Consider the following 27,822-nt stretch of genomic DNA (forward strand, 5'->3'; position numbering starts at 1 on the left):
CGTAGCTAATGTGGTCATGTCGCTGGTCAGTAACTAACGTGGTCATGTCGCTGGTCAGTAGCTAACGTGGTCATGTCGCTGGTCAGTAGCTAACGTGGTCATGTCGCTGGTCAGTAACTAACGTGGTCATGTCGCTGGTCCGTAGCTAACGTGGTCATGTCGCTGGTCAGTAACTAACGTGGTCATGTCGCTGGTCAGTAGCTAACGTGGTCATGTCGCTGGTCGGTAGCTAACGTGGTCATGTCACTGGTCGGTAGTTAACGTGGTCATGTCGCTGGTCAGTAGCTAACGTGGTCATGTCGCTGGTCAGTAACTAACGTGGTCATGTCGCTGGTCAGTAGCTAACGTGGTCATGTCGCTGGTCAGTAGCTAACGTGGTCATGTCGCTGGTCAGTAGCTAACGTGGTCATGTCGCTGGTCAGTAGCTAACGTGGTCATGTCGCTGGTCAGTAACTAACGTGGTCATGTCGCTGGTCCGTAGCTAACGTGGTCATGTCGCTGGTCGGTAACTAACGTGGTCATGTCGCTGGTCCGTAGCTAACGTGGTCATGTCGCTGGTCGGTAGCTAACGTGGTCATGTCGCTAGCAGCCTACACAATAAATCGTAAGGGGGCGCGGGTCTGTTGCAACCCACACTGAGTGTGACGTTTGGTGTGGCGTTCTTTTATGTTTTTAACTTGTACACTTTTTTTTGTAAACCATCTGTCAACAGTGGTGAGGTGTTGGACTGATCTTGTTGATCGTGTACATACCCGCTACAAACGGACTAAATGATGAAAACGCTGCTGGCAGCGGAATCCAATACAGCAGGGAGTTCCTACTACAATGCAACTCAAACACAAACGCGATGGATATCCCAATGGCCCATCTAATCCCTGATTGTCTGTGAGGGAATTACAAACCCAAATGCAAACGTGGAAAACGTGGGGGAATCAGACAAAGACTTACAAAATTAAAGAACAAACTTCAAGGATCTCTCTGTAGTTTGCTCTGTTCATCTTTCCCTCGATCCTGACAAGTCTCCTAGTCCCTGCCGCTGAAAAACATCCCCACAACATGATTCTGCCACCACCATGCTGCACCTTAGGGACGGTATTGGCCTGGTGATAAGCGGTGCCTGGTTTCTCCCAGATGTGACTCTTGGCATTTAGGCCAAAGAGTTCAATCTTGATTTCATCAGACCAGAGAATCTTGTTTCTCATGGTCAGAGTCCTTTAGGTGTCTTTTGGCAAACTGCAAGCGGGCTGTCATGTCTTTTACTGAGGAGTGGCTTCCTTCTGGCCACTCTACCATAAAGGCCTGATTGGTGGAGTGCTGCAGAGATGGTTGTCCTTCTGGGAGGTTCTCCCATCTCCACAGAGGAACTCTGGAGCTCTGTCAGAGTGACCATCGGGTTCTTGGTCACCTCCCTGACCAAGGTCCTTCTCCCCCGATTGCTCAGTTTGGCCGGGCGGCCAGCTCTAGGAAGAGTCTTGATGGTTCCAAACTTCGTCCATTTAAGAATGACAGAGGTCACGGTGTTCTTGGGGACCTTCAATGCTACAGACATTTTTGGTACCCTTCGCCAGATCTGTGCCTCGACACAATCCTGCCTCAGAGCTCTACAGACAATTCCTTCAACAATATGGCTTGGTTTTTGCTCTGACATGCACTGTCAACTGTGGGACCTTATAAAGACAGGTGTGTGCCTTTCCAAATCATGTCCAATCAATTGCAATTTTCCACAGGTGGACTCCAATCAAGTTGTAGAAACATCTCAAGGATGATCAATGGAAACAGGATGCACCTGAGCTCAATGTTGAGTCTCATAGCAAAGGGTCTGAATAATTTATCATTTTTTAAAACATTTGTTAACATTTCCAAAAAACTGATTTTGCTTTGAATTATGGGGTATTGTGATGTCATTATGGGGTATTGTGATGTCATCATGGGGTATTGTGATGTCATTATGGGGTATTGTGATGTCATTATGGGGTATTGTGATGTCATTATGGGGTATTGTGTGAAGATTGATCTGGGTTTGTATTTAATCCATTTTAGAATAAGGTTGTAATGTAACAAAACGTGGAAAGAGTGAAGGGGACTGAATACTTTCCGAATGCACCGTAGAAGCAACCCAGATTCGTCCGTCAGAACGCGTTTCCACTGCTCCAGAGTCCTATGGCAGCGAGCTTTACACCACTCCAGCAGACACTTGGCATTGTGCATGGTGATCATTCGTCCGTCAGAACGCGTTTCCCCTGCTCCAGAGTCCTATGGCAGCGAGCTTTACACCACTCCAGCAGACACTTGGCATTGTGCATGGTGATCATTCGTCCGTCAGAACGCGTTTCCACTGCTCCAGAGTCCTATGGCAGCGAGCTTTACACCACTCCAGCAGACACTTGGCATTGTGCATGGTGATCTTAGGCTTGTGTGAGGCTGCTCTGCCATGGAAACCCATTTCATGAAGCTCCCGACCAACAGTTCTTGTGCCGCTGTTGCTTCCAGAGGCAGTTTGGAACTAGTGAGAGTTGCAACCGAGGACAGGCGATTTTACGTGCTCTGTGAGCTTGTGTGGCCTACCACTTTGCGGCTGAGCCGTTGTTGCTCCTAGACCTTTCCACTTCCACTAGAGTATCCAATTAATGATAATTGATCTGGTACCATACTGTTTTTACCATGGACTTTCTACCTTAACCAGGACTCTAACGACTGGTACCATACTGGTAATAGATGGATCAGTCTTGCTGACTGCCTCAATTTCAATATAAACCTACTGGATAAGAGACTATTGTGATTGACAGGCTGGTATAAACCTACTGTATAACAGACTATTGTGATTGACAGGCTGGTATAAACCTACTGTATAACAGACTATTGTGATTGACAGGCTGGTATAAACCTACTGTATAACAGACTATTGTGATTGACAGGCTGGTATAAACCTACTGTATAACAGACTATTGTGATTGACAGGCTGGTATAAACCTACTGGATAAGAGACTATTGTGATTGACAGGCTGGTATAAACCTACTGTATAACAGACTATTGTGATTGACAGGCTGGTATAAACCTACTGGATAAGAGACTATTGTGATTGACAGGCTGGTATAAACCTACTGTATAACAGACTATTGTGATTGACAGGCTGGTATAAACCTACTGTATAACAGACTATTGTGATTGACAGGCTGGTATAAACCTACTGTATAACAGACTATTGTGATTGACAGGCTGGTATAAACCTACTGTATAACAGACTATTGTGATTAACAGGCTGGTATAAACCTACTGGATAAGAGACTATTGTGATTGACAGGCTGGTATAAACCTACTGTATAACAGACTATTGTGATTGACAGGCTGGTATAAACCTACTGTATAACAGACTATTGTGATTGACAGGCTGGTATAAACCTACTGTATAACAGACTATTGTGATTGACAGGCTGGTATAAACCTACTGTATAACAGACTATTGTGATTGACAGGCTGGTATAAACCTACTGTATAACAGACTATTGTGATTGACAGGCTGGTATAAACCTACTGTATAACAGACTATTGTGATTGACAGGCTGGTATAAACCTACTGTATAACAGACTATTGTGATTGACAGGCTGGTATAAACCTACTGTATAACAGACTATTGTGATTGACAGGCTGGTATAAACCTACTGGATAACAGACTATTGTGATTGACAGGCTGGTATAAACCTACTGTATAACAGACTATTGTGATTGACAGGCTGTTATAAACCTACTGTATAACAGACTATTGTGATTGACAGGCTGGTATAAACCTACTGTATAACAGATTATTGTGATTGACAGGCTGGTATAAACCTACTGTATAACAGACTATTGTGATTGACAGGCTGTTATAAACCTACTGTATAACAGACTATTGTGATTGACAGGCTGGTATAAACCTACTGGATAAGAGACTATTGTGATTGACAGGCTGGTATAAACCTACTGTATAACAGACTATTGTGATTGACAGGCTGGTATAAACCTACTGTATAACAGACTATTGTGATTGACAGGCTGGTATAAACCTACTGTATAACAGACTATTGTGATTGACAGGCTGGTATAAACCTACTGTATAACAGACTATTGTGATTAACAGGCTGGTATAAACCTACTGGATAAGAGACTATTGTGATTGACAGGCTGGTATAAACCTACTGTATAACAGACTATTGTGATTGACAGGCTGGTATAAACCTACTGTATAACAGACTATTGTGATTGACAGGCTGGTATAAACCTACTGTATAACAGACTATTGTGATTGACAGGCTGGTATAAACCTACTGTATAACAGACTATTGTGATTGACAGGCTGGTATAAACCTACTGTATAACAGACTATTGTGATTGACAGGCTGGTATAAACCTACTGTATAACAGACTATTGTGATTGACAGGCTGGTATAAACCTACTGTATAAGAGACTATTGTGATTGACAGGCTGGTATAAACCTACTGTATAACAGACTATTGTGATTGACAGGCTGGTATAAACCTACTGTATAACAGACTATTGTGATTGACAGGCTGGTATAAACCTACTGGATAAGAGACTATTGTGATTGACAGGCTGGTATAAACCTACTGGATAAGAGACTATTGTGATTGACAGGCTGGTATAAACCTACTGGATAAGAGACTATTGTGATTGACAGGCTGGTATAAACCTACTGTATAATAGACTATTGTGATTGACAGGCTGGTATAAACCTACTGTATAACAGACTATTGTGATTGACAGGCTGGTATAAACCTACTGTATAACAGACTACTGTGATTGACAGGCTGGTATAAACCTACTGTATAACAGACTATTGTGATTGACATGCTGGTATATACCTACTGTATAACAGACTATTGTGATTGACAGGCTGGTATAAACCTACTGTATAACAGACTATTGTGATTGACAGGCTGGTATAAACCTACTGGATAACAGACTACTGTGATTGACAGGCTGGTATAAACCTACTGTATAACAGACTATTGTGATTGACAGGCTGGTATAAACCTACTGGATAACAGACTACTGTGATTGACAGGCTGTTTGTTGACTGCAGAGTAGGAGGAAGAAGAAAGCGATTCACATCAAATGTTTCTAACTATTTTGCCATATTTATTGTAGATTTTCTGTAATTTTTCCCACTATTCATCACAGCAAAGCGCTTTCGAGAACAACAAACAAACAAAGGAACATCAACAAACGTCACAGTATTCCAACACAGTAGTGACTGACTTACTGGCCCCCCCCTACAAACCCCACACTCCACCCAGACCAGCCAATAGGATTCACCCTCACCTCCGGACTGTTCCACCGGTGGGGGAAAGGGGGTGAGTAAGACACAGAGTAAGACACAGAAGCATCACATAATAACTACAAGGTTACAACACAACACATAATAACACATTGATTGTGTACTTTAAAGCTATTATTATAATCAGAGAAGTGCAGTAGTCCTAGACAACACACTGGCCATTCCCACAAACAAAACACACTGGGCCATTCCCACAAACTGTTAAAACACACTGGGCCATTCACACAAACTGTTAAAACACACTGGCCATTCCCAGCAACTGTTTTAGATGGCAAGTAATAAAGTTATTATCAGTAGTTTATTGATCGATTGATTGACTGATTGATAGCTAGATAGTTAGGTGTGTGAGAAAAAGACAGAGGTTAGAGGATGAGACTTGGTGGTCAGTGGTTAGCTGTTTGTCTGTCTGTCCTTCCACCCTTTGTGTTCAGTCTCTACCTGACATTGGTACCTCTCTCTCTCCCTCTTCTCTCTCTCCCGCCCTCCTCTCTCTCACTCTCCCTCCTCTCACTCTCTTTCCCTCCTCTTACTCTCTTTTTCCCTCCTCTCTCCCTATCTCTCTCCTCTCTCATCCTTCTCCTCTCCCTCCCTCCCTCCCTCTTCTCTCTCTCTCTCTCTTCTCTCTCTCTCCCTCCCTCCCTCCTCTCACTCTCTCTCTCCCTCCTCTCACTATCTCTCTCCTCTTTCTCCCTCCTCTCTCATCCCTCTCTTCTTACTCATTCCTGGAACTCAACATGTCACACCCTGTTGTCTGTCAGATGTAATCTAGTATCTGATTGGTCCTTATCTGATGTTATCTTCTCTCTGGTTGGTCACTGTTTGATGTAATCTAGTATCTGATTGGTCCCTATCTGATGTTATCTTCTCTCTGGTTGGTCACTGTTTGATGTAATCTAGTATCTGATTGGTCCCTATCTGATGTTATCTTGTCTCTGGTTGGTCACTACTTTAGACCAGAGCCCTATGGCACCCTATTCCCTATATAGTGCACCACTTTAGACCAGGTCTATATAGGGAATAGGACTCCATTTGGGACTTAATAAAGCTTCTTCAGGATACCGCCCTCTCTCCCTTCAGCATCCACTTCATCATCAACTCCCCATACTAATTAATACTCATATTAACCACATCGTTATGTTGCCACGACAACGATGCTGTTTCTAAAATACGGTAGACAACGCAGGTCTGTGGTTGGTGGGTGAGGGGAGGGGCTGCAGCGGTGGGTTGTGATGTAGGCGTGGCCTGGGGTGTTCAGTACGCGTGATTGGCCACGTAGAGAGACTGTCCCGCCGCTCCGCTGTCTCCTGTTGACTCATACTTCCCCTGGGCAGCTAGACCGTTCACCTGGAGGAGGGGAGGGGGGAGAGGAGGGGGGAGGGAGGAGAGGAGAGGGGGGAGAGGAGGGGGGAGGAGGAGAGGAGGGGGAGGGAGGGAGGAGAGGAGAGGGGGGAGAGGGTGGAGAGGATGGGGGGGAGGAGAGGAGAGGGGGGAGGGAGAGGTGGAGAGGAGGGGGAGGGGGGAGGGGGAGAAGGTGGGGGAGGGGGGGGAGGGGGAGAGGGTGGAGAGGGAGGGGAGGAGAGGAGGGGGAGGGAGAGGTGGAGAGGAGGGGGAGGAGAGGAGGGGGGAGGGAGAGGTGGAGAGGGAGGGGGAGGAGAGGAGGGGGGAGGGAGAGGTGGAGAGGGAGGAGAGGAGGGGGGAGGGTGGAGAGGAGGGGAAAGGGAGGAGAGGAGGGGGGAGAGGAGAGGGAGGAGAGGAGGGGGGAGGTGGAGGAGAGGAAGGGGGAGAGGAGGAGGGAGGAGAGGAGGGGTGGAGAGGAGGGAGGGGGGGAGGGAGGGAGGAGAGGAGGGGCAAGGGGTGGAAAGGAGGGGGGAGGGAGGAGAGGAGGGGGGAGGTGGAGAGGGAGGAGAGGAGGGGGGAGGGAGGAGAGGGAGGACAGGAGGGGGGAGGGAGAGGTGGAGAGGGAGGAGAGGAGGAGGGGAGGGAGAAGCGTTACATTGAAAGATAGAAGAGATGGATAAGTGGTAGAAGACCGATGTAGAGTTAGATAGAAGGTCCTGTATTGAAGAGTTATTTTGTATCCACACCCCACACCCCCTCTCCTCAACTCACCTCAGCCCGTTTAAGGAACTCCTCGGCAGCAGCCTTCTCGTTGTCTCTCTCTCCTCTCCAGGCATTGAGGGCTGAGGCCTGCAGGGCACGACCATAGGAGAAGGTCAAGGCCCAGGGTTTACCCAGAGGACAGGTGTTGATAGCGTTCAGGTTAATACTGGCCTCCTCCTCTGACTGGCCCCCTGACAGGAACGTCACACCTGAGGAGGGAGGGTGGAGGAAGGGAGGGAGGGAGAGAGAGAAGAGGAAGGAAGGGAGGGAGGAAGGGAGAGAGGAAGGAAGGGAGAGAGGAAGGAAGGAAGGATATTGGATATCAGTTAGATATTGACAGAATGTAAAACAATCACACAAATATAAACTGTCTATGTGAGCATGCCAGTCTGTGTGTACCTGTGACAGCAGGGGGTACGGTGCGGCGGAGGGCAGTGACCGTAGCCATGGCGATCTCCTCGTTAGTGTATTTTTGGGGGCAGGAGTGTCCGGGAGTCACCATGTTGGGCTTCAGCAGGGTCCCCTCCAGATAGACGTGGTGGTCTGATAGGGCCTTGTACACCGCAGACAGAACCTACAGACAGACAGATAGACGTGGTGGTCTGATAGGGCCTTGTACACCGCAGACAGAACCTACAGACAGACAGATAGACGTGGTGGTCTGATAGGGCCTTGTACACCGCAGACAGAACCTACAGACAGACAGATAGACGTGGTGGTCTGATAGGGCCTTGTACACCGCAGACAGAACCTACAGACAGACAGATAGACGTGGTGGTCTGATAGGGCCTTGTACACCGCAGACAGAACCTACAGACAGACAGATAGACGTGGTGGTCTGATAGGGCCTTGTACACCGCAGATATTCTGTCACGTTCGTGTGTAGAGACGAACCAAGGCGCAGTGGATGTTGAGTTCCACATAATTTATTAAAAGTGAAACTTAGCAAAACGAAACAATAAACGAACAACGAACAGTGACTACAGAGATGCTACGTGCACTAACTCAAAACAATATGCCATAAACCACAGGTGGAGTAAGTCAGGGCATGACTGTGGGGCCAGTCTAGTTTATTATTTCTAGGTAGGGTTCTAGTTTAGTTTTTTCTATGTTGGTGTTTTAGTGTGATTCCCAATTAGAGGCAGCTGTTAATCGTTGTCTCTAATTGGGGATCATATTTAAGTAGTTATTTTTCCCACTGTGTCTTATGGGATATTGTTTAGAGTTAGTGCACTTAGCATCTCTGTATTCACGGTTCGTTGTTTGTTTATTGAACGTGACAGAACCACCACACCAGGACCAAGCAGCATGCCCGGGAGGAGATGGCATCCTGGTCTTTGGAGGAGGTTGAGGAGAGAATATCCTGGACTTGGGAGGAAGTCTTGGCAAGACACGAAAGCCTGCCGTGGAAATAGACGACAGGAAAAAAGGGAGGACAGCGACAACGCCAGGGTTCGCGGCCACAGAGAAAGCCAAAAAGACAGCTGGAATGTATTTTTTAGGAGGGGGGGGAGGCACATGGTGTGGTGCTCACCGGGGAGTGAGGGGGAGTTGATGGAGGAAGGTAATAAGAGATTCCGGAGAGAGATTTTGGGAAGGAGTATGCTGCAGTGCAGGCGCGTTGAAAAGCGCTTTCTCAGCCCGGCACCATCTGTGGCAGTTCTACGCACCAGGTCTCCAGTACGCCTTCTCAGTCCGGCACCATCTGTGGCAGCTCTACGCACCAGGTCTCCAGTGCATCTTCACAGTCCAGTACGTCCTGTGCCTGCTCCTCGCACTCTCCCACAAGAGAGTCTTCTGGCGACAGTTCCCAGTCCAGAGCTTCCGGCGACAGTTCCCAGTCCAGAGCTTCCGGCGACAGTTCCCAGTCCAGAGCTTCCGGCGACAGTCCCCAGTCCTGAGTTTCCGGCGACAGTTCCCAGTCCAGAACTTCCGGCGACAGTCCCCAGTCCTGAGTTTCGGTTCAGAGCTGAACCTCCTGAGACTGTCCATAGTACGGAGCCTCCTGAGACGGTCCACAGTCCGGAGCCTCCTAAGACGGTCCATGGTCCGGAATCTACTGCGACGGTCCACGGTCCAGAACCTCCAGCTCCATGGCAGGAGTCTTCCTCTGCGCTGATGTCCAGTCCAAACAGGGTGTCCAGTCCCACTCTGCATCTAGGTCCAGTCCAGGCACAGCGTTCAGCCTGGGTCCTTGGCTGGATCTGCGGGATGAGCGGGTTCTTCGTCCCGCACCAGAGCCGCCCCCGATGCTGGCGGGATGAGAGGGTACTTCGCTCCGCACCAGAGCCGCCCCCGATGCTGGCAGGATGAGAGGGTACTTCGCTCCGCACCAGAGCCGCCCCCGATGCTGGCAGGATGAGAGGGTACTTCGCTCTGCACCAGAGCCGCCCCCGATGCTGGCAGGATGAGAGGGTACTTCGCTCCGCACCAGAGCCGCCACCGACACTAGACACCCCCCCTAACCCTCCCTTTTGGTTTCAGGTTTTGCGGCCGGAGTCCTACTGTCACGGTACTGTCACGCCCTGACCATAGAGAGCCTTTATTTTCTATGGTGGAGTATTGTTTTACCTTCTCAGTGATGTACTGACAACGTTTCAGGTCATGGTCTCCGTCAGGAAGGATCTCAGGCTCCACGATGGGAACGATGCCGTTCTGAAAAACACACACACAGGGGTGTTACACACACACACACACACACACACACACACACACACACACACCCTACCTGTTGACAGATGCTGGCGTAGCGTGCCAGTACGTTGGCGTTCTCCATGATGGCGAGTTCTGAGGGGGTGTTGTCGCTGATCTTCAGGACGCTACGCCACTTAGCGAAGTCTGCTCCATCCTTCTTATACTGAGCACAACGCTCTGCCAGGCCATCCAGACCTACACACACACACACACGGTTATGTGGCTATGTGGTTATCTAGTTGTGTGATTATGTGCTTATGTACAACCAATAGCGATTGACCGTGTGTGTTCTCACCCTGGGTTGTGGTCTCTCCATCGGTTCCGGCCAGTGGGACAACACCTTTATCCACCTACATACATATATACATACATACATACATACAGACAGACAGACAGCACACAGACAGACAGACAGACAGCACACAGACAGACAGACAGACAGAGGGCACACAGACAGACAGCACACAGACAGACAGACAGCACACAGACAGACAGACAGCACACAGACAGACATACATACAGACAGACAGCACACAGACAGACAGCACACAGACAGACAGCACACAGACAGACAGACAGCACAAAGACAGACAGACAGACAGACAGACAGACAGACAGACAGACAGCACACAGACAGACAGACAGACAGACAGCACACAGACAGACAGACAGACAGACAGACAGACAGACAGACAGACAGACAGACAGACAGACAGCACACAGACAGACAGACAGACAGCACACAGACAGTCCTTGAAACATTTAATTGAAATACGGTAGAATTCCATTAATTCCTATGGAGAACAGCTCCTACTGGGCAGTACCAATATGGCCGACCGGTGGCTTCAAAACCTCTCAATGGCCAATACATAGAATCAGTTCATCCAGCTCCTACTGGGCAGTACCAATATGGCCGACCGGTGGCTTCAAAACCTCTCAATGGCCAATACATAGAATCAGTTAATCCAGCTCCTACTGGGCAGTACCAATATGGCCGACTGGTGGCTTCAAAACCTCTCAATGGCCAATACATAGAATCAGTTAATCCAGGGTTTATATACATCGTTGGGTGGAAGTGGAAATAGGGGTGGCATTGCTCTCTGCTAATGTGTGTGTGTGTCTGCTAATGTGTGTGTCTGCTAATGTGTGTGTCTGCTAATGTGTGTGTCCGCTAATGTGTGTGTGTGTCTGCTAATGTGTGTGTGTCCGCTAATGTGTGTGTGTGTGCGTGTGTGTCTGCTAATGTGTGTGTGTGTGTGTGTCTGCTAATGTGTGTGTGTGTGTGTGTGTGTGTCCGCTAATGTGTGTGTGTGTGTCTGCTAATGTGTGTGTTTCCGCTAATGTGTGTGTGTGTGTGTGTCTGCTAATGTGTGTGTGTCTGCTAATGTGTGTGTGTGTGTCCGCTAATGTGTGTGTGTGTGTGTGTCTGCTAATGTGTGTGTGTGTGTGTCTGCTAATGTGTGTGTGTGTGTCTGCTAATGTGTGTGTGTCTGCTAATGTGTGTGTGTGTGTCTGCTAATGTGTGTGTGTGTCTGCTAATGTGTGTGTGTGTGTGTCCGCTAATGTTTGTGTGTCTGCTAATGTGTGTGTGTGTGTTTCTGCTAATGTGTGTGTGTGTGTTTCTGCTAGTGTGTGTGTGTATGTGTGTGTGTGTGTTTCTGCTAATGTGTGTGTGTGTGTGTGTTTCTGCTAATGTGTGTGTGTGTGTGTGTGTGTCTCTGCTAATGTGTGTGTGTGTCCCTACCTTGATGCCCACTACAATCCCCCTGTCCTTGATGAGCTGGGAGAAGTTGGTCCCGTCATCAGCGTTCTGGTAGAGAGTCTCGTGGAAGAAGATCACTCCACCAATACAAGCATCCATTCTCTCATCAGCCGTGAACAGCAGCTGGCGATACAGACGACGGTTCTCCTCTGTGTTCTCTACACCGATGGGGTTGAGACGCTTACCCATGCTGCCTGCACACACACACACACACACACACACATTAGAGACACACACACACATTAGAGACACACACACACATTAGACACACACACACACACACACATTAAACACACACACACGTTAGACACACACACACACACATTAGACACACACACACCCACACGCACGCACACGTTAGAGACACACACACATTAGACACACACACACACATTAGACACACACACACACGTTAGAGACACACACACACACATTAGACACACACACACACATTAGACACACACACACACATATTAGACACACACACACTTTAGAGGCACACACACGCACATACATTAGACACAAACACACACACACACACAGACACACACACACATTAGAGACACACCACACACACACACACGCGTTAGAGACACACACACACATTTGAGACACACACACACATTAGACACACACACTAGACACACACGTTAGGGACACACACACACACATTAGACACACACACACACTTTAGAGGCACACACACACACACACACACACACACACACATACATTAGACACACACACACACACACACACACATTAGACACACACACACACCACACACACACACACACGTTAGAGACACACACACACATTTGAGACACACACACACACATTAGACACACACACTAGACACACACACACGTTAGGGACACACACACACACGTTAGGGACACACACACAGCCACTGACCGGTGGACTCATCTGCAGCCAGGATTCCTTTCCCCGGAGCCGTGATCCTCTCTGCTATCTCCTGCAGCTCCTTCTTCTGCTCTGTGGTCAGAGCTGGGTACTGGTGAGGCATCCTGGGGAGGGAGGGAGGGAGGGAGGGAGGGAGGGAGGGAGGGAGGGAGGGAGGGAGGGAGGGAGGGAGGGAGGGAGGGAGGGAGGGAGGGAGGGAGGGAGGGAGGGAGGGAGGGAGGGAGGGAGAGATGAGTGAGCATAGCATAACCTGCTATTCTACATAGGCCCAACATTCTGAATATAATATCATAGCATAACCTTTGTGTCTGCGTGTCCAGGGACAATATTTTTACTATTATATTTCATTCTTATAATTTTGTATAACTTTTTGTCCCATCCACCCCGCTTTCAGAGGACAAAGGTAATTTTATTCTACAATTTGAAATGTGTTCCATTCAGAATGTAGTTAGATCATCCCACATTAAATGTGTTCCATTCAGAATGTAGTTAGATCATCCCACATTAAATGTGTTCCATTCAGAATGTAGTTAGATCATCCCACATTAAATGTGTTCCATTCAGAATGTAGTTAGATCATCCCACATTAAATGTGTTCCATTCAGAATGTAGTTAGATATACATCCCACATGACAAGGTACTGAAACGTCTCCGTTATTCCTGATTATATGGTGTTTTCGCTCCAGCTATTACAGGTCATGAACCTCTGCTAAACCCAGCCCTCTGCTAAACCCAGCCCTCTGCTAAACCCAGCCCTCTGCTAAACCCAGCCCTCGGCTAAACCCAGCCCTTGGCTAAATCCAGCCCTCTGCTAAACCCAGCCCTCTGCTAAACCCAGCCCTCGGCTAAACCCAGCCCTCGGCTAAACCCAGCCCTCGGCTAAACCCAGCCCTCGGCTATTCTCAGCCCATCACACCTACACTGCATATACAAAAGTATGTGGACACCTCTTCAAATGAGTGGATTTGGCTGTTTCACCCACACCAGAGCATACAGCCGTACAATCTCCATAGACAAACATGGGGGGAGAGATAGAGAAGAGGCCTCACTGAAGACCTCAGTAACTTTCAACATGGCACCGTCATAGGATGCCAATTTTTCAACAAGTCAGTTTGTCAAATTTCTTCCCTGCTAGATCTGCCCCGGTCAACTGTAAGTTCTGTTATTGTGAAGTGGAAAAGTCTAGGAGCAACAACGGCTCAGCCGCGAAGTGGTAGGCCACACAAGCTCACAGAATGGGACACCGAGTGCTGATGTGTGTAAAAATCGTCTGTCCTCGGTTGCCACACTCACTACCGAGTTCCAAACTGCCTCTGGAAGCAACGTCAGTTTGTCGTGAGCTTCATGAAATGGGTTTCCATGGCCAAGCATCCTCACACAAGCCTAAGATCATCATGGGCAATGCCAAGCGTTGGCTAGAGTGGTGTAGAGATCGCTGCCATTGGACTCTGGAGCAGAGTCACATTCACTCCTCCTGTTGTTTACCAAGCATTTCACTGTTAGTCTACACCTGTTGTTTACCAAGCATTTCACTGTTAGTCTACACATGTTGCTTACCAAGCATTTCCCTGTTAGTCTACACCTGTTGTTTACCAAGCATTTCACTGTTAGTCTACACCTGTTGTTTACCAAGCATTTCACTGTTCGTCTAGACCTGTTGTTTACCAAGCATTTCACTGTTCGTCTAGACCTGTTGTTTACCAAGCATTTCCCTGTTGTCCACACCTGTTGTTTATCAAGCATTTCACTGTTAGTCTACACCTGTTGTTGTTAGTCTACACCTGTTGTTTACCAAGCATTTCACTGTTAGTCCACACCTGTTGTTTATCGAGCATTTCACTGTTAGTCTACACATGTTGTTGTTAGTCTACACCTGTTGTTTACCAAGCATTTCACTGTTAGTCCACACCTGTTGTTTATCAAGCATTTCACTGTTAGTCTACACATGTTGTTTACCAAGCATTTCACTGTTAGTCTACACCTGTTGTTTACCAAGCATTTGTAGTGGAAGAATGAGAGAAGGTGGTATTCTGGCGACAGGTAACTTGTAGGCGCCTAGGCCCAGCAGGAAGACTCAATCCCAATTCATAACATTGTCTGGATGGCTGCCACAGGGGTCAAAACAACTTATCTGTGGTAATCTCCAGGAAGCGACGTTCCCACGGAAACCTGGGAGCACAGACACTGTTGGAGGTTTGAAGACAGATGCAAAGTGCAAAGAAAATGTTCATTCAGGTTGGCGGTGAATTTCTGCTTGAATTTGGACAGTGAATTTGTTCCTACTTTAAGATCTTGCTACCAAGCTCCTGTGTGTATCACTTCTGTCAGAGACGATTGTGAAGTGAAGGCCACGTTAAGTCAGACTATAGCTGAGGACTATAGTCCTCTGAGTAGTCTGGTTGTTCTAGCGTTCATTCTTTTGTGATTAACAAATTACATTAGTTTAATAAATTACAGTAGTTTAATCAATTATATTAGTTTAATAAATTATATTAATTTAATAAATTATATTAGTTTAATCAATTATAATCAATTATTATTTAAGAAATTATATTATTTAAGAAATTATATTAGTTTAATCAATTATATTAATTTAATAAATTATATTAGTTTAATAAATTATATTAGTTGAACTGAGTAAATGCATTTCCTCATTTTACAGAGTCATTATTTTATTGACTATACGCTTATAATTTAGTAGGTCTACTGGTAGTTTCTCGGCTACCGACTTCATATCTCTGATCTGCGTGCCTCAATACATTAATGCTAGAACAGCGGTTTCTATCTCGTCTCTTACGGTGTGAGTTAGACACATGTTTATTCTAGTCATACTGAGAGGTGATACCTGGACTAGATTCTCTAGAGATGTACACAGTTGCATGTATTGACATAGTAAGGAAGTCAGATTGATTAATGTACTGTTCTATCATATTCACACATCATTTCTACATAACGGTTGGGTCATCACAACTAGACACGTGATAAATAGCATTTGATTTGAAGAGGGATGGGTGTCAAGTACCTGACCGTAGAGAGACTTTTAATTTCTCTATTTGGTTAGGTCAGGGTGTGATTTGGGTGGGCATTATAGTTTCTATTTCTTTGTTGGCCTGGTATGGTTCCCAATCAGAGGCAGCTATCTATCGTTGTCTCTGATTGGAGATCATACTTAGGCAGCCTGTTTTCCACCCTATGTTGTTTTTTTTGCACAGTTTTGTACTTTAACCATTTGTACGTTTTTACAACACTGTTTATAGACAAAATATGACATTTGTAATGTCTTTATTTCTTTGGAACTTTTGTGAGTGTCATGTTTACTGTTCATATTGATTGTTTATTTCACTTCTGTTTATTATCTATTTCACTTTTTATTTGCATTTTGTACATGTATTTATCCTTTATTTAACGAGGCAGTTAAGAACATTACTTTGTTAACATATGTCCCCATGCCAATAAAGCCCCTTCAATTGAAATTGAATTGAGACGGTGGGGGGGGGGGGAGAGAGAGAGAAAGAAAAATCGAGATGGAGAAAGGGGAGGTATTACCTAATTGTCCTTGTCTAAACTCTGCTGTCAGTCCTCATTAGATCTGAAAGAGGACACACACACACACACACACACACACACACACACACACACACACACACACACACACACACACACACACACTCTCTCTCTTTCTGCAGATCCATGTATTTTCCTCTCTCTCTCTCTCTCTCTCTCTCTCTCTTTCCACACCACTCGTTTTTCTGCCCATTCACCATTCTATCTGTCCTTCGTTGGTTATTAGTCAGTGGCTCTCTCTCTTTCAGTCCTGCACTCTCCATACACAACAGAACTGGTCCAAACCTGCCATCAAACCGTTCCAAACCTGCCCTAGGACCGGTCCAAAACAGTTCTAGAACCGGTCCAAAACTGTTCTAGAACCGGTCCAAACCTGTTCTAGAACCGGTTAAAACGGAAAGTATTCATACCCCTTGACTTATTTTACAATTTGTTCAGAACTATGACTGTGGAGGTCATGGAATTTTGGATAACGGTTATTTTTCAGCCAAACTACTACGGTCAGGTTCTAATAGTTCAAATAGCAAAACCACTGTCAGTCACACCGACCGTCTCCTCTACTGACCCTCTCCTCTACTGACCGTCTCCTCTACTGACCGTCTCCTCTACCGACCGTCTCCTCTACCGACCGTCTCCTCTACCGACCGTCTCCTCTACCGACCGTCTCCTCTACCGACCGTCTCCTCTACCGACCGTCTCCTCTAACGACCGTCTCCTCTACCGACCGTCTGCTCTACCGACCGTCTCCTCTACCGACTGTCTCCTCTACCGACCGTTTCCTCTACCGACCGTCTCCTCTACCGACCGTCTCCTCTACCGACCGTCTCCTCTATTGACCGTCTCCTCTACCGACCGTCTCCTCTACCGACCGTCTCCTCTACCGACCGTCTCCTCTACCGACCGTCTCCTCTACCGACCGTCTCCTCCACCGACCGTCTCCTCTACCGACCGTCTCCTCTACCGACCGTCTCCTCTACCGACCGTCTCCTCTACCGACCGTCTCCTCTACCGACCGTCTCCTCTAACGACCGTCTCCTCTACCGACCGTCTCCTCTACTGACCGTCTCCTCTACTGACCGTCACAGTGTGTCCTTTTAAAAACACTGTCAGTCACCAGGTGCCAGGTTTCATCTAGACGTGACGCTTAGCATTTAGGCCAAAGGGTTCAATCTTGGTTTCCTCAGACCAGAGAATCTCATTAGATCTGAAAGAGGACACGCTCACTGAGAGTCCTTTAGGTGCCTTTTGACAAACTCCAAGCGGGCTGTCATGTCTTTTACTGAGGAGTGGCTTCCGTCTGGCCACTCTACCATAAAGGCCTGATTGGTGGAGTGCTGCAGAGATGGTTGTCCTTCTGGAAGGTTCTCCCATCTCCACGGAGAAACTCTGGAGCTCTGTCAGAGTGACCATCGGGTTCTTGGTCACCTCCCTGACCAAGGCCCTTCTCCTCCGATTGCTCAGTTTGGCCGGGCGGCCACCAAATATGTTTTTAATTATGAAAAATATTAATCATATTTCAACCCATGAGGCCAAAGAGAGCGTTTTTTGTTGACTGCAGGGAAGGGTTACATCATTCTTTACTTAAGTACTTTACACCACTGCCTATGGGTACATACACAATGGCCTCCAGTCCACTCATTGACTTGAATGGGGATGGCTGTTCTATTCATTCTATCTCTATGGTGTGTGTTCCCTGTAGTACTGTCTGGCCTGGTAGGTAGTCCCGTTCTGATTGGCTCAGAACAGACTGCACACTGTTCTAAAGCATTCCACTACCTCACTCTACTGATTCTCACGTTTTCTCTCCCTCACTCCGTTCTCCCTCCTCTCCCTCACTCCGTTTTCTCTCCCTCACTCCGTTCTCTCTCCTCTCCCTCACTCCATTCTCCCTCCTCTCCCTCACTCTGTTTTCCCTCCTCTCCCTCACTCCGTTCTCCCTCCTCTCCCTCACTCCGTTCTCCCTCCTCTCCCTCACTCCGTTCTCCCTCCTCTCCCTCACTCCGTTTTCTCTCCCTCACTCCGTTCTCCCACCTCTCCCTCACTCCGTTTTCTCTCCTCTCCCTCACTCCGTTTTCTCTCGTTCCCTCTCCTCTCCCTCACTCCGTTTTCTCTCCCTCACTCCGTTCTCTCTCCTCTCCCTCACTCCATTCTCCCTCCTCTCCCTCACTCTGTTTTCCCTCCTCTCCCTCACTCCGTTCTCCCTCCTCTCCCTCACTCCGTTCTCCCTCCTCTCCCTCACTCCGTTCTCCCTCCTCTCCCTCACTCAGTTTTCTCTCCCTCACTCCGTTCTCCCACCTCTCCCTCACTCCGTTTTCTCTCCTCTCCCTCACTCCGTTTTCTCTCGTTCCCTCTCCTCTCCCTCACTCCGTTTTCTCTCGTTCTCTCTCCTCTCCCTCACTCCGTTTTCTCTCGTTCTCTCTCCTCTCCCTCACTCTGTTTTCTCTCCTCTCCCTCACTCCATTTTCTCTCGTTCTCTCTCCTCTCCCTCACTCTGTTTTCTCTCGTTCTCTCTCCTCTCCCTCACTCCGTTTTTTCTCATTCTCTCTCCTCTCTCCTCATTTTTCTCTCTCTCTTTTTTCTTCTGAAAATCACATTTGTCTCCCGTAGAATAACAATGGGGATGGATGGATGGCATTATGCTGTGTTTAGAGGATGGATGGCATTATGCTGTGTTTAGGGGATGGATGGATGGCATTATGCTGTGTTTAGGGGATGGATGGCATTATGCTGTGTTTAGAGGATGGATGGCATTATGCTGTGTTTAGGGGATGGATGGATGGCATTATGCTGTGTTTAGGGGATGGATGGCATTATGCTGTGTTTAGAGGGTGGATGGCATTATGCTGTGTTTAGGGGATGGATGGATGGCATTATGCTGTGTTTAGGGGATGGATGGCATTATGCTGTGTTTAGGGGATGGATGGCATTACGCTGTGTTTAGAGGATGGATGGATGGCATTATGCTGTGTTTAGGGGATGGATGGCATTATGCTGTGTTTAGAGGGTGGATGGATGGCATTATGCTGTGTTTAGAGGATGGATGGATGGCATTATGCTGTGTTTAGGGGATGGATGGCATTATGCTGTGTTTAGAGGATGGATGGCATTATGCTGTGTTTAGGGGATGGATGGATGGCATTATGCTGTGTTTAGAGGGTGGATGGATGGCATTATGCTGTGTTTAGGGATGGATGGCATTATGCTGTGTTTAGTGGATGGATGGATGGCATTATGCTGTGTTTAGAGGATGGATGGCATTATGCTGTGTTTAGAGGGTGGATGGATGGCATTATGCTGTGTTTAGAGGGTGGATGGATGGCATTATGCTGTGTTTAGAGGATGGATGGATGGCATTATGCTGTGTTTAGGGGATGGATGGCATTATGCTGTGTTTAGAGGGTGGATGGATGGCATTATGCTGTGTTTAGAGGGTGGATGGATGGCATTATGCTGTGTTTAGAGGATGGATGGATGGCATTATGCTGTGTTTAGGGGATGGATGGCATTATGCTGTGTTTAGAGGGTGGATGGCATTATGCTGTGTTTAGAGGGTGGATGGCATTATGCTGTGTTTAGAGGGTGGATGGCATTATGCTGTGTTTAGGGGATGGATGGCATTATGCTGTGTTTAGAGGGTGGATGGCATTATGCTGTGTTTAGGGGATGGATGGCATTATGCTGTGTTTAGAGGGTGGATGGCATTATGCTGTGTTTAGAGGATGGATGGCATTATGCTGTGTTTAGAGGATGGATGGATGGCATTATGCTGTGTTTAGGGGATGGATGGATGGCATTATGCTGTGTTTAGGGGATGGATGGATGGCATTATGCTGTGTTTAGAGGGTGGATGGCATTATGCTGTGTTTAGAGGATGGATGGATGGCATTATGCTGTGTTTAGGGGATGGATGCCTTTATGCTGTGTTTAGAGGGTGGATGGATGGCATTATGCTGTGTTTAGAGGATGGATGGATGGTATTATGCTGTGTTTAGGGGATGGATGGCATTATGCTGTGTTTAGAGGATGGATGGCATTATGCTGTGTTTAGGGGATGGATGGATGGCATTATGCTGTGTTTAGAGGGTGGATGGATGGCATTATGCTGTGTTTAGGGGATGGATGGCATTATGCTGTGTTTAGAGGATGGATGGATGGCATTATGCTGTGTTTAGAGGATGGATGGCATTATGCTGTGTTTAGAGGGTGGATGGATGGCATTATGCTGTGTTTAGAGGGTGGATGGATGGCATTATGCTGTGTTTAGAGGATGGATGGATGGCATTATGCTGTGTTTAGGGGATGGATGGCATTATGCTGTGTTTAGAGGATGGATGGCATTATGCTGTGTTTAGAGGATGGATGGATGGCATTATGCTGTGTTTAGGGGATGGATGGTATTATGCTGTGTTTAGGGGATGGATGGATGGCATTATGCTGTGTTTAGAGGATGGATGGCATTATGCTGTGTTTAGGGGATGGATGGCATTATGCTGTGTTTAGGGGATGGATGGCATTATGCTGTGTTTAGAGGGTGGATGGATGGCATTATGCTGTGTTTAGGGGATGGATGGCATTATGCTGTGTTTAGGGGATGGATGGCATTATGCTGTGTTTAGAGGATGGATGGCATTATGCTGTGTTTAGGGGATGGATGGCATTATGCTGTGTTTAGGGGATGGATGGCATTATGCTGTGTTTAGGGGATGGATGGCATTATGCTGTGTTTAGAGGGTGGATGGCATTATGCTGTGTTTAGGGGATGGATGGGTGGCATTATGCTGTGTTTAGAGGATGGATGGCATTATGCCGTGTTTAGGGGATGGATGGCATTATGCTGTGTTTAGGGGATGGATGGCATTATGCTGTGTTTAGGGGATGGATGGATGGCATTATGCTGTGTTTAGAGGATGGATGGCATTATGCTGTGTTTAGGGGATGGATGGCATTATGCTGTGTTTAGAGGATGGATGGATGGCATTATGCTGTGTTTAGAGGATGGATGGATGGCATTATGCTGTGTTTAGGGGATGGAAGGCATTATGCTGTGTTTAGGGGATGGATGGCATTATGCTGTGTTTAGGGGATGGATGGATGGCATTATGCTGTGTTTAGGGGATGGATGGCATTATGCTGTGTTTAGAGGATGGATGGCATTATGCTGTGTTTAGAGGGTGGATGGATGGCATTATGCTGTGTTTAGAGGATGGATGGCATTATGCTGTGTTTAGGGGATGGATGGATGGCATTATGCTGTGTTTAGGGGATGGATGGCATTATGCTGTGTTTAGAGGATGGATGGCATTATGCTGTGTTTAGGGGATGGATGGCATTATGCTGTGTTTAGGGGATGGATGGCATTATGCTGTGTTTAGGGGATGGATGGCATTATGCTGTGTTTAGGGGATGGATGGCATTATGCTGTGTTTAGAGGATGGATGGATGGCATTATGCTATGTTTAGAGGATGGATGGATGGCATTATGCTGTGTTTAGAGGATGGATGGCATTATGCTGTGTTTAGAGGATGGATGGCATTATGCTGTGGTTTAGGGGATGGATGGCATTATGCTGTGTTTAGAGGATGGATGGATGGCATTATGCTGTGTTTAGAGGATGGATGGCATTATGCTGTGTTTAGGGGATGGATGGCATTATGCTGTGTTTAGAGGATGGATGGATGGCATTATGCTGTGTTTAGGGGATGGATGGCATTATGCTGTGTTTAGGGGATGGATGGCATTATGCTGTGTTTAGGGGATGGATGGCATTATGCTGTGTTTAGGGGATGGATGGCATTATGCTGTGTTTAGAGGATGGATGGCATTATGCTGTGTTTAGGGGATGGATGGCATTATGCTGTGTTTGATGGCATTATGCTGTGTTTAGGGGATGGATGGCATTATGCTGTGTTTAGAGGATGGATGGCATTATGCTTGTGTTTAGAGGATGGATGGCATTATGCTGTGTTTAGAGGATGGATGGATGGCATTATGCTGTGTTTAGAGGATGGATGGATGGCATTATGCTGTGTTTAGGGGATGGATGGCATTATGCTGTGTTTAGAGGATGGATGGATGGCATTATGCTGTGTTTAGAGGATGGATGGCATTATGCTGTGTTTAGGGGATGGATGGCATTATGCTGTGTTTAGAGGATGGATGGATGGCATTATGCTATGTTTAGAGGATGGATGGATGGCATTATGCTGTGTTTAGGGGATGGATGGCATTATGCTGTGTTTAGAGGATGGATGGCATTATGCTGTGTTTAGAGGATGGATGGCATTATGCTGTGTTTAGGGGATGGATGGCATTATGCTGTGTTTAGAGGATGGATGGATGGCATTATGCTGTGTTTAGAGGATGGATGGCATTATGCTGTGTTTAGGGGATGGATGGCATTATGCTGTGTTTAGAGGATGGATGGATGGCATTATGCTGTGTTTAGGGGATGGATGGATGGCATTATGCTGTGTTTAGAGGATGGATGGATGGCATTATGCTGTGTTTAGAGGATGGATGGATGGCATTATGCTGTGTTTAGGGGATGGATGGCATTATGCTGTGTTTAGAGGATGGATGGATGGCATTATGCTGTGTTTAGGGGATGGATGGATGGCATTATGCTGTGTTTAGAGGATGGATGGCATTATGCTGTGTTTAGGGGATGGATGGATGGCATTATGCTGTGTTTAGAGGATGGATGGATGGCATTATGCTGTGTTTAGAGGGTGGATGGATGGCATTATGCTGTGTTTAGGGGATGGATGGCATTATGCTGTGTTTAGGGGATGGATGGCATTATGCTGTGTTTAGAGGATGGATGGCATTATGCTGTGTTTAGGGGATGGATGGCATTATGCTGTGTTTAGGGGATGGATGGCATTATGCTGTGTTTAGAGGGTGGATGGCATTATGCTGTGTTTTAGGGGATGGATGGATGGCATTATGCTGGTGTTTAGAGGATGGATGGCATTATGCTGTGTTTAGGGGATGGATGGATGGCATTATGCTGTGTTTAGGGGATGGATGGCATTATGCTGTGTTTAGGGGATGGATGGCATTATGCTGTGTTTAGGGGATAGATGGCATTACGCTGTGTTTAGAGGATGGATGGATGGCATTATGCTGTGTTTAGGGGATGGATGGCATTATGCTGTGTTTAGGGGATGGATGGCATTATGCTGTGTTTAGGGGATGGATGGATGGCATTATGCTGTGTTTAGGGGATGGATGGCATTATGCTGTGTTTAGGGGATGGATGGCATTATGCTGTGTTTAGGGGATGGATGGCATTATGCTGTGTTTAGAGGATGGATGGATGGCATTATGCTGTGTTTAGAGGATGGATGGATGGCATTATGCTGTGTTAGGGGATGGATGGCATTATGCTGTGTTTAGGGGATGGATGGCATTATGCTGTGTTTAGGGATGGATGGATGGCATTATGCTGTGTTTAGAGGATGGATGGCATTATGCTGTGTTTAGGGGATGGATGGCATTATGCTGTGTTTTAGGGGATGGATGGCATTATGCTGTGTTTAGGGGATGGATGGATGGCATTATGCTGTGTTTAGGAGATGGATGGCATTATGCTGTGTTTAGAGGATGGATGGATGGCATTATGCTGTGTTTAGAGGATGGATGGATGGCATTATGCTGTGTTTAGGGGATGGATGGCATTATGCTGTGTTTAGGGGATGGATGGCATTATGCTGTGTTTTAGGGGATGGATGGATGGCATTATGCTGTGTTTAGAGGATGGATGGCATTATGCTGTGTTTAGGGGAGGATGGCATTATGCGTGTTTAGGGGATGGATGGCATTATGCTGTGTTTAGGGGATGGATGGCATGGATGGCATTATGCTGTGTTTAGGGGATGGATGGCATTATGCTGTGTTAGAGGATGGATGGCATTATGCTGTGTTTAGAGGGTGGATTGATGGCATTATGCTGTGTTTAGAGGATGGATGGATGGCATTATGCTGTGTTTAGAGGATGGATGGCATTATGCTGTGTTTAGAGGGTGGATGGATGGCATTATGCTGTGTTTAGAGGATGGATGGATGGCATTATGCTGTGTTTAGGGGATGGATGGCATTATGCTGTGTTTTAGGGGATGGATGGATGGCATTATGCTGTGTTTAGGGGATGGATGGCATTATGCTGTGTTTAGGGGATGGATGGATGGCATTATGCTGTGTTTAGGGGATGGATGGCATTATGCTGTGTTTAGAGGGTGGATTGATGGCATTATGCTGTGTTTAGAGGATGGATGGATGGCATTATGCTGTGTTTAGGGGATGGATGGCATTATGCTGTGTTTAGGGGATGGATGGATGGCATTATGCTGTGTTTAGGGGATGGATGGCATTATGCTGTGTTTAGGGGATGGATGGCATTATGCTGTGTTTAGGGGATGGATGGCATTATGCCGTGTTTAGGGGATGGATGGATGGCATTATGCTGTGTTTAGGGGATGGATGGCATTATGCTGTGTTTAGAGGATGGATGGATGGCATTATGCTGTGTTTAGAGGGTGGATGGCATTATGCTGTGTTTAGGGGATGGATGGCATTATGCTGTGTTTAGGGGATGGATGGCATTATGCTGTGTTTAGAGGATGGATGGCATTATGCTGTGTTTAGGGGATGGATGGCATTATGCTGTGTTTAGGGGATGGATGGATGGCATTATGCTGTGTTTAGGGGATGGATGGCATTATGCTGTGTTTAGGGGATGGATGGCATTATGCTGTGTTTAGGGGATGGATGGCATTATGCTGTGTTTAGGGGATGGATGGCATTATGCTGTGTTTAGGGGATGGATGGATGGCATTATGCTGTGTTTAGGGGATGGATGGCATTATGCTGTGTTTAGAGGATGGATGGATGGCATTATGCTGTGTTTAGAGGGTGGATGGCATTATGCTGTGTTTAGGGGATGGATGGATGGCATTATGCTGTGTTTAGGGGATGGATGGCATTATGCTGTGTTTAGGGGATGGATGGCATTATGCTGTGTTTAGGGGATGGATGGATGGCATTATGCTGTGTTTAGAGGATGGATGGCATTATGCTGTTGTTTAGGGGATGGATGGCATTATGCTGTGTTTAGGGGATGGATGGATGGCATTATGCTGTGTTAGGGGATGGATGGCATTATGCTGTGTTTAGAGGATGGATGGCATTATGCTGTGTTTAGGGGATGGATGGCATTATGCTGTGTTTAGAGGATGGATGGATGGCATTATGCTGTGTTTAGAGGATGGATGGCATTATGCTGTGTTTAGGGGATGGATGGCATTATGCTGTGTTTAGAGGATGGATGGCATTATGCTATGTTTAGAGGATGGATGGATGGCATTATGCTGTGTTTAGGGGATGGATGGCATTATGCTGTGTTTTAGGGGATGGATGGCATTATGCTGTGTTTAGAGGATGGATGGCATTATGCTGTGTTTAGGGGATGGATGGCATTATGCTGTGTTTAGAGGATGGATGGATGGCATTATGCTTGTGTTTAGAGGATGGATGGCATTATGCTGTGTTTAGGGGATGGATGGCATTATGCTGTGTTTAGAGGATGGATGGATGGCATTATGCTGTGTTTAGGGGATGGATGGATGGCATTATGCTGTGTTTAGAGGATGGATGGATGGCATTATGCTGTGTTTAGAGGATGGATGGATGGCATTATGCTGTGTTTAGGGATGGATGGCATTATGCTGTGTTTAGAGGATGGATGGATGGCATTATGCTGTGTTTAGGGGATGGATGGATGGCATTATGCTGTGTTTAGAGGATGGATGGCATTATGCTGTGTTTAGGGGATGGATGGATGGCATTATGCTGTGTTTAGAGGATGGATGGATGACATTATGCTGTGTTTAGAGGATGGATGGATGGCATTATGCTGTGTTTAGGGGATGGATGGCATTATGCTGTGTTTAGAGGATGGATGGATGGCATTATGCTGTGTTAAGGGGATGGATGGATGGCATTATGCTGTGTTTAGAGGGTGGATGGATGGCATTATGCTGTGTTTAGGGGATGGATGGCATTATGCTGTGTTTAGGGGATGGATGGCATTATGCTGTGTTTAGAGGATGGATGGCATTATGCTGTGTTTAGGGGATGGATGGCATTATGCTGTGTTTAGGGGATGGATGGCATTATGCTGTGTTTAGAGGGTGGATGGCATTATGTTGTGTTTAGGGGATGGATGGATGGCATTATGCTGTGTTTAGAGGATGGATGGCATTATGCTGTGTTTAGGGGATGGATGGCATTATGCTGTGTTTAGGGGATGGATGGATGGCATTATGCTGTGTTTAGGGGATGGATGGCATTATGCTGTGTTTAGGGGATGGATGGCATTATGCTGTGTTTAGGGGATGGATGGCATTACGCTGTGTTTAGAAGATGGATGGATGGCATTATGCTGTGTTTAGGGGATGGATGGATGGCATTATGCTGTGTTTAGAGGATGGATGGATGGCACTATGCTGTGTTTAGAGGATGGATGGCATTATGCTGTGTTTAGGGGATGGATGGCATTATGCTGTGTTTAGAGGATGGATGGATGGCATTATGCTGTGTTTAGAGGATGGATGGATGGCACTATGCTGTGTTTAGAGGATGGATGGCATTATGCTGTGTTTAGGGGATGGATGGCATTATGCTGTGTTTAGAGGATGGATGGATGGCATTATGCTATGTTTTAGAGGATGGATGGATGGCATTATGCTGTGTTTAGGGGATGGATGGCATTATGCTGTGTTTAGAGGATGGATGGCATTATGCTGTGTTTAGGGGATGGATGGCATTATGCTGTGTTTAGAGGATGGATGGATGGCATTATGCTGTGTTTAGAGGATGGATGGCATTATGCTGTGTTTAGGGGATGGATGGCATTATGCTGTGTTTAGAGGATGGATGGATGGCATTATGCTGTGTTTAGGGGATGGATGGATGGCATTATGCTGTGTTTAGAGGATGGATGGATGGCATTATGCTGTGTTTAGAGGATGGATGGATGGCATTATGCTGTGTTTAGGGGATGGATGGCATTATGCTGTGTTTAGAGGATGGATGGATGGCATTATGCTATGTTTAGAGGATGGATGGATGGCATTATGCTGTGTTTAGGGGATGGATGGCATTATGCTGTGTTTAGAGGATGGATGGCATTATGCTGTGTTTAGGGGATGGATGGCATTATGCTGTGTTTAGAGGATGGATGGATGGCATTATGCTGTGTTTAGAGGATGGATGGCATTATGCTGTGTTTAGGGGATGGATGGCATTATGCTGTGTTTAGAGGATGGATGGATGGCATTATGCTGTGTTTAGGGGATGGATGGATGGCATTATGCTGTGTTTAGAGGATGGATGGATGGCATTATGCTGTGTTTAGAGGATGGATGGATGGCATTATGC

General features: G+C 46.7%; 1 protein-coding gene across 1 annotated transcript in view; it reads right to left on the bottom strand.

Annotated features, from left to right (window-relative positions):
• Window positions 1-5,114: 5,114 nt before the first annotated feature.
• Window positions 5,115-27,822, bottom strand: part of aldocb (aldolase C, fructose-bisphosphate, b) — a 32,374-nt gene continuing 9,666 nt past the window's right edge. The window contains exons 2-9 of the mRNA XM_031809435.1: window positions 12,810-12,922; window positions 11,877-12,088; window positions 10,428-10,482; window positions 10,167-10,327; window positions 10,010-10,093; window positions 7,838-8,012; window positions 7,448-7,647; window positions 5,115-6,682 (exon numbers count right to left, since the gene is read on the bottom strand). Of these exons, the coding sequence (XP_031665295.1) occupies window positions 6,590-6,682; window positions 7,448-7,647; window positions 7,838-8,012; window positions 10,010-10,093; window positions 10,167-10,327; window positions 10,428-10,482; window positions 11,877-12,088; window positions 12,810-12,921 (1,092 nt within the window). The 5' untranslated portion in view covers window position 12,922 and the 3' untranslated portion in view covers window positions 5,115-6,589. The remainder of the gene's footprint in view (window positions 6,683-7,447; window positions 7,648-7,837; window positions 8,013-10,009; window positions 10,094-10,166; window positions 10,328-10,427; window positions 10,483-11,876; window positions 12,089-12,809; window positions 12,923-27,822) is intronic.

This window comes from Oncorhynchus kisutch, linkage group LG29 (assembly GCF_002021735.2).
Source record: "Oncorhynchus kisutch isolate 150728-3 linkage group LG29, Okis_V2, whole genome shotgun sequence".
In the NCBI taxonomy this organism is placed as follows: Eukaryota; Metazoa; Chordata; class Actinopteri; order Salmoniformes; family Salmonidae; genus Oncorhynchus; species Oncorhynchus kisutch.